The sequence below is a fragment of the Poecile atricapillus genome, chromosome 1, assembly GCF_030490865.1.
Source record: "Poecile atricapillus isolate bPoeAtr1 chromosome 1, bPoeAtr1.hap1, whole genome shotgun sequence".
NCBI classification, from domain to species: domain Eukaryota; kingdom Metazoa; phylum Chordata; class Aves; order Passeriformes; family Paridae; genus Poecile; species Poecile atricapillus.
In genome coordinates this window covers 132196886-132210311 of record NC_081249.1, presented here as the reverse complement: position 1 = coordinate 132210311, position 13426 = coordinate 132196886, and the positions used below count along the sequence as shown (strand labels likewise).

General features: G+C 38.7%; 1 protein-coding gene across 3 annotated transcripts in view; it reads left to right on the top strand.

Moving 5' to 3' along the window:
- ABCC8 (ATP binding cassette subfamily C member 8) overlaps window positions 1-13426 on the top strand; it is a 74160-nt gene that overhangs the window by 1507 nt on the left and 59227 nt on the right. For all 3 annotated transcript variants that reach the window (XM_058829895.1, XM_058829906.1, XM_058829916.1), the window contains exons 2-6: window positions 107-248; window positions 2877-2998; window positions 8367-8533; window positions 9794-10036; window positions 10898-11086. In XM_058829895.1, the coding sequence (XP_058685878.1) occupies window positions 107-248; window positions 2877-2998; window positions 8367-8533; window positions 9794-10036; window positions 10898-11086 (863 nt within the window). The remainder of the gene's footprint in view (window positions 1-106; window positions 249-2876; window positions 2999-8366; window positions 8534-9793; window positions 10037-10897; window positions 11087-13426) is intronic.

Genomic DNA, 13426 nt, shown 5'->3' with positions numbered 1-13426 from the left:
TGGTCTGCAAGGTTGTTACATATATGGTTTTGGGTTTTTTGTAAGCAGGAGCTTTGTGTGTCACTCTTGTTAAGAAAGCTTTCTATAATTCTCTTTTCTCTTTTAGGATGGGGAAGTCAGAGTTCCAAAGTACATATACATCATAGCACATGGCTTCATTTTCCTGGCCATAATTTACGCTGGATACTGACGTTTATCCTCTTGTTTGTGCTGGTGTGTGAAATTGCAGAGGGCATAGTGTCTGATGGGTAAGTGTATGTCTGCCTTCTCCTGGTAGCCCTGAGCAGTTTAAAGGTTTCAGGGTAGATATATCCTCCCTGAGTTCTTATATAAACCATATTCCTTGTGGTTATGAACATATAATCTGTTTTCTTAGTGATTAACCTACCAACCTTGTATCAGAAATTCCACAGACCTTGCCAAGTGATGTACACACGCACAACTGACCTTAATCATTTTTAGTTCAGCTTAATGACGCTATCTTTCCAAAGAGTAATCATAGATAAATCCTAATGATTCAAGCAAATGGTGACATTTTAATGATACGTTTTATGTCCAAGGACCCAGTCCCACAGTCCTTACTTAGGAGGAACTCCCATGTGCACAGTAGGTCACACCATTTACCCCAAACTGAGTTATTTTCATCTAAATGAAAGAAATTAATCTGCTGGGCCTTATGTCAGCCCTCACAGAGTCTCTTCTGATGATTGTGCACTATGTCTCCTATGTTACCTGGAGCAGAGCAGCTCATGTGTGAGCGTGAGCCATCATCTGTTATTCAGTTTAGGATGTCACTAAACAGAAATCTGTTGAAAAAAATTATTCTGAGTGAAACAAGTGATACAGGAAAGTGATTTATTGTGAAAAAAGCTAATTATTTAACAGTGAATATGATCTCTTACTATGAAGAGAGGCATGATTTTTCATAACGATTATGAGTTTGAACCCAAGGATTATGAAATAGAAGCTCCTCATTAAATAGAACAAATCCTCCCTGATTAGCCATCCATGTAACGAGTATCCACCAACCAGTGTGAAATGCACTGCAGACTTCTGGTGTAGAAAATGATATCATCATTATTATTTTAACTTCTCTTAAACATATATAAATAGGATGTTTCTTGGTGCTGATTTTTTCTCTTGCTTATTCAGAGTTATCAGGGTGTGGGATGCTCAGAGCAAAATCTCCTGCTTTGAGTTTTCTCCTTTATTTTTCTGGTTAGCAATGCCTCTCGTTATGTTTATTTGCTATTTAACTTGACTCAGAACACTGCTGTTAAGTAATAGGTGTCACCTGATGAGAATCAAAGCTTGGAGCTCTGCTGGGGGAGTGCCAACCCACAGTCGTGCTTCCCAAGCACTCAGCAGGCTGGCAAGGGCTCCAGTGAATAGAAGAGAGTTCTGAGACTGATCTGCTTTCTAAGAACCAAAATGGATCATGGTGGTGAGTTCTTTTGACAGCAACTGGGTGCTAAAGGCTTTGGCAAGGCTTTCTATCTCAGCAATAGAAGTGGCCTATTGGAGGTGCAGTTATATAGGGGAATTCCAGCAACTGTGAAATAAACAGATTTTAAAAAACCTCCCACTGCTGCAGTGTTACCTACTGAAGCTTTGGCTGTCTGAAGAAATCTGTTCTTGTTGGCTTTTTTTGTCCTTGCTGAGAATTCAGCCCTGGTGTACAAAACCTCCTGGCATTACTGGGAATTTCAGAGAATCCTTCCTCATTTTGCTGTGTTGACATCCACCTATTGTCAGCAAGAGAAAGTCAGTGTTCATGACATGCTGTGAGCATGGCTTCAGCCAGATCTAGAGTTCACCACAATCTTCATTGAGGGAAGGATCTCCTTTCTAGAGCAGAGATGCAGGAAATGGTTGTCGTGAGCTCATGTGGTTCTGCTTGACATTTGGAATGTTCTGCTCTCAGAAATGTGATGTCCTGTGATGATCTTTCATCTCCTTCCTGGCACAGCTCTTCTTGTCTCTCCAAACTCCACAAAAGTAGTGTTTGATGCAGCAAGAAGAAATCCATTTAGAGGACAAGGTGTGAATTTCCCTGAATTTTTGTGTCATGAAATCATCCTGGTGCCTCTTCTAGTGAAGCTGGCTGGGAAACAGAGGAAAGTGTAGCCTATGATAGCATAGAACACTACATGCTTTTTGTGAAAGAAAGAAAAGGGGAGAGGGAAGGAAGAGAAAATAAGTAGGAGGAGAAAACATATTTCTCTTGAACACTTCACAAACCAACAGCATTGCCCAACAATTCCAATATTCCCAAAGGGCTGTATTTGGCAGGACCCCTTCTGCTGCTACATAGAGCAAAGCATCAGCACGGTTTTGCTTTATAGGACAAAACAGAAGGGTGTATGATTCTGTTAAAAGGTCTGGGTTTTTTTGTTTGCAGTCACTGAAGACAGATTCACTGTAAGTAATTCCTGTGCTTTGGTGCTGTTCCTTATTTTAAACTGAAAAAAATGAAACACTTCCAGAAAATGCTTCTGTAGAAAATCTTGAACTGTGCTGTCAGTTGGTCTTATATACATATTTTGATGGACAGTTCCCAAACTAGTTTAGCTTAAATTAACTTTTCTCATTTTGGATATGAGCTGCTTGTCCTAATTTAAACAATGTTTCAATTGGTTTTGGTAGGAAATAGGAGTACACACCTTTCATTTTCAGCACAAGGGAGGAATTTGAAATCCAACTGTGTGATTTAGGAGCAAAAGTTCAATTAAAACTTGGAGGGGTTTGCATCCATAACTCATTCTAGAAAATCTTACATCAGAGCTAGGTACAGGGTACAGTTCATTAATTAAGAGGGAGGCATTTAAATAGCTGAGAGGTTTGACTTTAACAGATTTTTTTTTTTTGCTTTATAGGGTTTCTGAATCCCGCCACTTACACCTGTACATGCCGGCCGGAATGGCATTCCTGGCAGCCATCACATCAGTTGTCTATTACCACAATATTGAAACATCCAATTTCCCCAAACTGTTAATAGGTATGTCTCAAAAATCTATGCACTTGGACGTGTGGCTGTGGTGCTGTGTGTCTGCTTCCTTGGTGACAGGTCACTGCAGTCCTGTGTGATCAAAGCTACCCCTCTAGGTGTGCGCAAACATGTCATTATTTTTAATGCTTTTGTCTTCTAAAATAGTCTGTGTAGTGTTCTCAGGGATTCAGTGAGCCAAAGACTTCTTTAGGAAAAACTGCTATTGTGGGAAATAATTAACTCTAAATCCAAACCCCTTGCATGTCAGCCTGTTGTGTGTAAGCGTGATGTAAGAGTGAAGAAATCTTTGTGTGAGTGGTCTGTTGAAATATGCAGGGAGTTAAGGAATGACATCCCCAACTTTCAGTCATGGATAAATTACTTTGCCTACTTGTTCTTGCTTCATGTTTCTAAAACTCCCTTTGAAAACTGCTTTAAGGCCTTTTGAATGAAAAATGCTATGAATTAAAACTACCTAGTCTACTCTGTATTTTGCAGGATTGCGAATAAACTGTAGCTATAGAAAATCCATTGCTGCTGACAGTCGTGCAGTTGTTCATGTGTTCTCATCTGTTTAAGTAGACTGCAGGCTGGGAATGTCTACATGCTTAGTCACATCCTGTTACCTGTTATTTCTTTGGTGATCCTGGCTCATCCAATTTTGTTTGAGCTGGATTTTTGTATCAATAGATCCTGCTAGTGCCACTGTAGCTCTGTGTATCAAAGTTTTGTTCTAGTTTTTGTCAGGTGGGGAAAAGTCAGTAATAACGAGATTTGAGAAAGCTTTTAAGTATTGAATGTAATTTTGAACTACATGTTGGGGTGAGAATCCTGTTCTGCAGAAGGAGGCTGTAACTTCTGAAAAAAAAAAAATTGTTCTCCAAAGATTTAGATTTGTATCCACGCTTAGCAACCTTTATGTATTCTCATTTGAGACTGCTTTTCTTCTTGTACCTTTCTTTTAAGTAGGATCTTTTTTATCATTTATGAACAGGTGAGGTCAGTTGCTTTTTAAGTATGTCAACCCAGTCTTTTTAATGCCTTCTCACAGGAAGGCATTATGCCTCAGGAAGCATTGCTAGCCTTTTACAGTTGCCTGTAAAGCAAGCAGTGATTTTTGTGGTTTTATTTTTTTGGTTGTTTTGTTGTTTGAGCTTTTTGTTGTTATTTCAGATGTATAATGCAGTGTTAAATAATTTAGTGTCACTACCACATTCCTGCTGTTAAGTCTTTGAGAAGGGTAGCACAAAGTTACAGCTGGTAGTTGATTATCCATTTTTGCATAATTCGTGCTCAGTAGAGATTTCTTTTTTATGATAATGTTTTTCAGTGTTTAGAGTGCTGATGCTGGATAAACTTTGGACAATACTTGAATACTAAAAAGTACCAACAAATACCAACACTTACTTATTATGGATGAATTTTAATTTTGCAAGTATTTCCAAGGAATAGACTCCCTCAGAAAACCTGGTCTTATTAGCTCTTAGGCAAGAAAGAAAATTAGACCATCACAGTCTTTCCCACTTAGTTTGTCTGAATTGAATTTTACTCCAAAGTCTTCACAAGCTGATGATCTTTGATTTTTTTTTTATTTTATTTCTTTTTGTCCTAAGACAGACATTTCTGGAAGTCTCTATCCTTTGTTCTTAACTGCACAAACTGTGAGGATTCTCATCTTTTAATCGTACTTGCAACTACTCTGTATTGACATCTGGGACAAGGCAATGGGCACTTCATGCAAACAAGCCCAGTATGGATAGTTAAATTATACCTTTGCTCAGCTGTCAACCCACTAGAGTGCAGTGTGGCCATGAAGCAGCTTTGCTTTAGAGCCTCATTTTATGAGGTAAATGAGAACCAGGAGGGAAAGCTAAAGTTGGTGATAAACTTTTTGCTGGATGTATGGGAAACAGGGCTCATGTAGAAGAGGTCTGTTGCACACACACAGAGCAAAGCAGAAGAGCTGATGTGACATCTTGTTGCTTCTGAGCATCAGTGAATTTCCAGCAAACTGCAAGGCATCGTCTGCCTCAGCTGCAGGATGAATGCTCACAGCTGCAGAGAGTTGGTAGCTGTTTAAAGCAAAGACTAACAGAGCCTTATCCAAAACCTATTAAACCCAGCGGGGGAACTCTCACTGATGCAGAGCAGTGGACCCTTAAAGATCCGTTCATTAATTCTGAACAGGGTGAAATTTTCAAATCCTGTGAAATTTTGAGACATGTTCTTTTTTTAAATATCCTTTTTATGCTGTGCCTTAAAGAAACCAAATCCATTTGTAGCTCTTCATAAACAAGTAAGAAGCAGATACCATGACAGACATGGGGTTTAGTATGTTTCCTTGTGTATGTGAAAGGACTCAAAGCTCCACTACTGATCCTGACCCTGCCTTTCAGCTTTAGCCCAGGCACTTGGCTATTTTGAAGTAGTCATTCTTAGTATTTCTTATGAAAAAAAATTGACAAGGTTTGGAATATTTATTCACTGAAGCTAATGATTGAGTTAGTGAATGCGGTTGAGGGTCCCAACTATTGGAACACCTAGATATGGTCTGAATGTGTTCTTCTCGGTATGATTTTGATCTGTAATTATATTTCAACAAATGTAGGTGTTCCCATGTGGTACTGTTTACCAGGGCACTCTCATAATAATGCTAATTTTGATGCTCTTTGCACCACATGGGTGCATTACATTTACATTGCAGTACAGTTAAGCAGGACTCATTTTAGAATAGTTTTCATACTGGATTGGAAAATCGGCTGCTTTCCTGATGTTTAAAATACACAACTGAATGGTAGCATCTGATTCCACATTTTGTAAGTTAGTTTCTTTGTTTTAAAGATAAATAAACCTCAAAAATTAATAATAGGAGAAAACTATGAAATAACAACAGGGCTTTGAGGTTTTAATCTGAAATGGGTGGTAGTGTGGGAACATTAATTTTTTTATTTTAAAAAATTGTCTTTTTAAACTAATCTTAATTGTATGACTGTCTTATTACTATTAGACAGGGATCTATTTTTCTTATTAAAAATTTTTGTCCCTTTGCACTGTAGTTGTTTCCCTTGGAATTAGTTTATTCTCTAAAATGCAAGTTCCTGCATAAAAATATTGCTTAGTACAAAAAATTTCTCTCCAAACAGGCACAGGTTAATTAATAAATCACATCCAGTTAAATGTGTTGCTTTTTAGATTGGCCTTAATTCAGTAAAGGTGTAGAAGAGTTGGAGTTGTGCATTGCCTTATTTTTCAGAGGCAAGAATCTACACCCTAGTGTTGTGAGTTGAGGTATCTTACATGGCCTAAGAAAAAGGAAGGTCATATAGGCATCTAGAATAGATCTAAAGCAATGCAATAAATGTAAGCATGCCTCTGTGGTCTGATCACTTTGCAGTTCAGTCCAGTGGATGTTCTCAGAGATAATTTCTAAAAACTTTCAGCCAAAATGTACTCGCCAGCCAGATGATAAAAGCATCATCTATAAAGAATAGACCCACAACTGGATTTTCCAGTGAGCCTTGAGTGGCCTGTGAGCATTCTCTAGATCAGATTAGACACACTTGTGTTCAAAAGTGACAAGCCAAGTAAATTCAAATGCTTCTAAGGAAGTGTGACAGCAAGTGGCCGTTTATCACCTAAGCATGTTGTTTGGCAGTTTTTAATACTGCTTAGATAAAAGATAAATTAATGTTATAGCAATAATAATAATAAAAGGTCATATAGACCCTTATTTAAACCCTAAATAGGAGAATGGTTCTGCTAGTTCTTATTTATAATTTCAAGACATACATAAATGCCTGTTGGCTTGGTAATTTTTTTGGAAGTCCTCTACTGGTGGATATTTTCAGTGCTCAGTATTTAAGTCCCTTTCATTCTAAAAGGGATGTGTTCTCTGCCTGTTAGAGGAATGAGACAAAACAACAATTAACATATAAAGGTGGTTAAGAGTAGAACAGCATGGAATGTAATTCTTGGATGAAGTGAGACTTTATAATCAGAAGCACTGTAAATAGGGAGGAGTAGTGCCTCAAAGGAAGGAAGCAGTCTGATACAGGATGAGAAGCAATCTAAGTTGGGAGGATGGTAGGAAGCCTCACATAAAAAAGCTGAAGTTGTGTCGGAGAAATTTGGTAAGTATATCTTTTAAACCCTCTCCACAACTGCATTGGCCACTGAAGTGCAGTGCACAAATGACCACTCAGTGTTTTCCTCTTATGAACTGGCCTCTTAATTTTAGAGGAAGAGAGGCTCCCTTGGCAAATGTCCTAATGCACAGTGTTCCTTATTGTTCCATTCACTGTCCTCATTTAAAGGAGAGGTTCTTCATTTCTGGCAGTCCCAAATCTCACACGGATTCTCTGCATTGAATTTAGCTTTGCTTGGAAAGGGGTAGCCCCAGAGTACATCTCCAGAGCGCTTTCTGGTGCCTCAGGGTAGCTGGAACACCACCAATTCTTTGAAATTTATGCAGCTTCCTTCTGATTATCCATATTTAAGCTAGACTTACAGTTGCTAATGCCTTGGTTGAAGTCTTTCTCTGGTGTTCCAATAAGACATGTGGAAAACACATCCAAGCTTTTCTTGGCAGTTAGAACTCATTCCATCTGTTGCACCATGGCAGATACAGCAGCAATGGAAGATTTATTTAAAAAAATATAACCCTGGGAGGCATTTCCTTAAGAATAGGGAACAGGAGCTGCTTTATGGCGTGGTGAGCGGTATGGAGAGTGCTTCCAAGTCACCAGAGCTTATCACAGGGATTATTTATCTGTGGCTTGTTGTAGCATGAACACCTTGAGACAAGAGGTTTTGTAGAACACTAAAAAGTGACAGTTGTATTCCATGAATTCCAGAATATCCTTCCTTGATGTGACTGTTTGAGCTACATTGTGAATTACATATGGAATTTGTGTTGAACGATAGTGCAGCAGAAGTCTGGACAAAGTATTTTGATATCTGTTCCTGACACATCCCAGAGATCCACATGGAATTTTCCTCCAAGCCACATTCATAGCAGTATTGTGGCATTAACCAAATCTGAAGATGATTATTCACAGGTGCCTTCACTTTTGGAGCAACACCTTCCCTTCAGCTGATCATGTGGACACACGTTTACAACAGATGAAATTTCCTTCTGCAGACTTCACTATGTAAAACTTTTGAAATATCACTAAATCTAATAGAAAAGGCATTTAGAACTAACATTATCTTAATATTTTAATGTTTGCTGTATTAAATTAGGCTTCTGTCTGACATGAGAAAGGCCACTCTCTGGTTTTATGCACTTTGTTGGATTCTTCCTTAATTATATTCTATAATGCCATTATATATTTTTGCAACTATGGAGCTGGTTAATTTGTTTGTTTTTTCTCTACAGCATTGCTGTTCTACTGGACTTTAGCTTTCATAACTAAAACCATAAAATTTGTGAAGTTCTGTGATAATGGGGTTGGATTTTCTCAGCTTCGATTTTGCCTCACAGGACTCTTGGTTGTTCTTTATGGAATGCTACTAGCTGTAGAAATCAATGTCATTAGGGTGAGGGTAAGTAACTATGATAGAAGTCTCCTTCTGTGGTTTTTATTGGTTGTTTTTTGGGTTATTTGTATTTTTTTATTCCCTTTTCTAGGTACTTGCTGTAAGATGCATTACTAAAGGAGAAAGAAAAATACAGCTAGAAATAGAAATCTATTTGACAATCAAAGGTTAATACTATTTTACTAGGCCAGATGAATCTGTAATTTAAAAAAATGCCAGATTCTGTTGCTGTTAATTTAAGATCAATTTCATCTGTTTGAGTTTGCTGTAAATTTTTAAGTTATTCTGTTTCAGTCATGACAGCCAAGTATTTCTGATGCAAGAGAAGACTGGTAGAATCTTAGACACACAGATAATTCCAGGAGACAATTACAATAAGTGATTTATTTGGGCTACTGGGGTTCCTCCAAGCTATATTTTTTTCCCTCTGCAGTGTCTGCAGTCATAATCTAAACTGAGACTTTGGAGACTGCTGGATACATAAATGCCAAAGTTCCCTTCAGCTGCCACTCACCAACTGTGCACAAATTAAATTTAGGAGGGAAAGAAATATTCCCATGTAAATTTTCTTGCTGCAGCACCAGTAGCTCCATGTTCTGAGCCAACAAATGTGAAGAAATATGGTGTGAGAGATGAACCCAGTGATAACCTCAGGGCTGTGCCTAAGCTCCCATGTCTCATGTTGTGCTGCTTGGAACTCAAAGCAATGCTGGAGCTGTAGTGTTTAAATAATTGAGGGGGTCAGTCTCTTCTGACATGTCTTAACTGACAGGATAAGAGGAAATGGCCTTAAGTTGTACCATGGAGATTCAGATTAGTTTTTCACTGAAATGGGGGGCAGGAACTGGAATAAGTTGCCCAAGGAGGTGGTGGAGTTGCCACTTCTGAAAGTGTTCCGGAGGTGTCTGGAGATACGGTGTAGGGATGGTTATGGTGGTACTGGTTTGGTAGTTGAACTGGATGATCTTGAAGGTCTCTTCCAACCATGATGATTCTGATTCTGTAAGGTGGGTTTTTTTCCTACAAGTATACAAATTTTTGCACCATAAACAGTCATAGTGAATGATAATTATTTATTTCTAGACTGGATGCCTCTGATTATCCTCAGTACCTGGGGAAACCAATTGCTGTATTGGTTATACATACATGTCTTTTAAGAAAGCAAAACTGATTCATTCATTATCTGCAATGTCCATATATATTCTTTGTGCACTGGTATTTTCTGCGCATTTACCATGGTTCTGCTGGCATTTTTCTGTATTTCAGAGGTATGTTTTCTTCAAAACTCCTAAAGAAGTTAAACCTCCTGAGGATCTCCAGGATCTTGGTGTCCGATTCTTGCAGCCCTTTGTGAATCTGTTATCCAAAGGAACATACTGGTGGATGAACACATTCATCAAGACTGCCCATAAGAAACCAATAGATTTGAAAACCATAGGCAAGCTTCCCATTGCTATGAGAGCTTTGACCAATTACATTCTCCTAAATGAGGCCTTTGAGGCACAGAAGGTATGCAAAGCATGAAATTATGTCTGCCTACTTACTCAGAGTTTGGGTTTTTCATTACTTTTTATCATATAAGCGTGACACAAAGCGATATGAACAGATAAGATGCAAATGAAGTATTCGTTAGCATAGCAGTCCATATACCGAGAGACCACATTCTCAGTTTTACCTTGTACAAATAATGAACTTTCTCTAATCAAACATGCATGTCAAACCCGTTACTGGTTAAATGTGTGTAAAATTGGTACGGCCTCAGTTTTCATGGGGAAAGGAATCATGGACTGTGTTCACTGAACACCATTATTCCCCCTAATAAGACCCCGGAAACATTCACTTATGCAGTCAGTATTAATTAGGCCTTGCAGGGCTATTTTTTTTCCATGTTATTTCAGTTATAGTTTGTCCATAGGAGAATTCAGGGCTGAAACTACCTCAGCTCAAATTAATTTTCACTCCTCAGGGGGAGCTGAGGATATACAGGATTTTAAGAGAACTTGTTCGCATCTTGCCTAAGAAGTGTATGTTTCCAGTCTCTGTATTCACCAGAGAGCAAAAACCTGTCACTTCCCTCCCTCCCTCTTTTTTTTTTTTTTCCTTCCTCAGTGGGCCACAAACAACACACTTACTCGATCCCTACTAATGGTAGGAAAGAAATCATTATTCTTTTTGTGGAGGGAAATGCAAGTTATTACGTTGTTCTGACTTTGTAAAATGAAACAGTAGCTGTAGTTCCTCTGCTTTCTACCTGAGAGATTACAAATGACCATAAATTAATTAAAGCAGTAATAAAAATACCAATAATTTATCAGACCTGAGGTTAGTGTATAACATAATTCTTACTAATTTTAATTTAATATTGACCAGAACAAAAGATCATCATCTCCCCAAGGATCCAGATCCATTTGGCGTGCTCTCTGCTGTGCTTTTGGAAGACCCTTACTTCTCAGCAGCACATTCCGTATTTTGGCTGACTTGCTTGGATTCGCTGGGCCACTCTGCATCTCTGGGATTGTTCACAACGTTGGAAAAGGAAATAACACCATCCGCCCACAGGTACTGTCAAAATGTCATCAAAAGAGAGGAGTCAAAGAAGTGATGCTGTGACTCTGTTTTGTTTGTCCTCAGCAAGTAAAGAGACTCTGCCCTGTATTTGTGAATGCTGGAAGTGTCAGTGTGAATTTACTGCCTGAAACCCACTTGTACACTGTGATGGAGTGTGTCCAGTGCAGGGCAACAAAGGTGATTAAGGGACTGGAGCATCTCTTGCAAGGATAGGCTGAGGGAGCTGAACCTGTTCAGCCTCGAGAAGAAGTGACTGGGATGGGACCTCATCAAATTATACGAATACCCAAAGGGAGGGTCTCAAGAGGATGGAGCCAGGATCTGCTGGGTGCTGCCAAGCAATAGGACAAGAGGCAATGGGCAGAAACTGATGCACAGGAAGTTCTACCTGAGCATGAGGAAAAACTTCAATGTGTGGGTGACTGAGCAGTGGAACAGGGTGTTCAGAGAGCTTGTGGAGTCTCCCTTGCCGGAGATAATTCAAGACCAGTTGGAATGCAATCCTGTGCCATGTGCTCTGGAATGACCCTACTTGAGCAGGGAGGTTGGACTAGATGACCTCCAGTGGTCCCTTCCAACCTGATCCGTTCTGTGATTCATTTGGGGGCAAAATATGTGAGCCATGCATGTAGCCAGCCTTGCATTCTGGAAAGTAACCTCATTTGAGAGAACCGTGAAGCATATCCAGAATCCCATCAATATCATAAGGAATTTAGGTTCAGTCTTGAGTAAAGATCAAGTATGTGATCGAGTGCTTATCAGAAAGGAAGAGTGTGTTTTTAATAGGCTTGCCTTTTCATTTCCAAAAATGAGGGATGTCTAAGAGGACTAACACAGAGTTTTGTCATCATCATGAAATGCCAAGTTATTTAACTGTGACCAAGAATTCCCTCTAGTGTCTTTGGGGAGGATAGTTTTGAAAGATCAACTGAAACATATTTTTAAAGGATGCTATTTAAATGAATGCTGTCCAAGAGGAAGCAGATATATTTCTTGATTAATTTAAAATAAAAATGTAACTCAGGAAGCATCTTTTCATTGTAAGGTGAGGTCACTCAGGCTGGATTTCTACAAGATAGATCAGTTTATTTCTGCAGCTCACTAAGTGTTTGATATAAGACTATTTCTAAAGTCTGTTGACACTAATGGAAATATACCTATTAGTTCAAGTACACTTTGGATTAGGTCCACTGTAAATATTTAAGTCCATCAGCTGCAGTGCAGAAAATTTAACAAAGGCCTCAGGCTAAAATTACCTGTTTGTCTGTTTTGCAATCCTTATCACAATATTTGGAAGCTTTATTATAGCAAATTAGTTCAATGGAACCCAGGTAAAGCAGGAAATGAGAAAATTAAGACTATAGGACTATGATGCAGGAAAGTACTGTGGAAGGTCTTGAGCTCTGCTTTTCAATAATTTGTTTGGGACACTGTTTCAGCTGAAATTGTGATTTGATATAATTTACAGATTGTCCTATTTAATTTTCCTATTTAAATTTTCCTATAAAAGTGACAGCGTGTCTCTGGAAAAAAGAAAAGTTTGTGTCTGGTTAGAGCTCCATCCAGCCTGGTATTCTCACTCACTAAGCTAAGCGGTAACCTAACTGTTCTCATTGACACCAATTTGGGATCACCTAACAGCAATACTTACTGATGGTGGTAGTCCATGAGTGACACTTAGGTTAGCTTTGCTAAAATGTCTCCAAAAGGATTTTCCTTATGTTTTGACATTGTTTTTTCTGGTAAGGGTCTAGCTACATTTATGTTTGAAATTTGCATTTGCTGATGAAATATCTTTCTAATGAAGGGTTTCTATTCAAATTATCTGGAGGCTGTCTGGGGTGTTCAGGAGTGTACCCACATGTGTTCACATACGTAGCCAACTTGGTCTATTTTGGAAAGAAATACACCAGCTCTACTGCTAGGAATGTTCCCATTTGCATCTTAAATAGTTTAGATTAAGATGTTGTAATGAGTCGACTGCATCTTTCAAACAAATGGTCTTTGTGAAACTGAAGGCAAAGAGAAAAATTGTTCTGTTCCTCAGGTCCTTTGTGACAGATATAACCCACCGTGGAGCTGTAACTCAGATCACATGGGTGTCACAGGCAGTATTAACTGCTCTAGTTAGTGCTGTAGTTAGAGCACGACAGCATCTTAAATTCTGTCGTGCTCTTCATGTTTATTTATAACTCCAGTATCAATATTTATGGCCATCCCAGAATGTTCCTATGACACGGATTTCTCTGAGTGTTAATCATTTCACACTGAAGAAGAGACTGACAGAATGATAACCTTTATAGTTTGCTGGTAGCATCTTCCACATTGCAA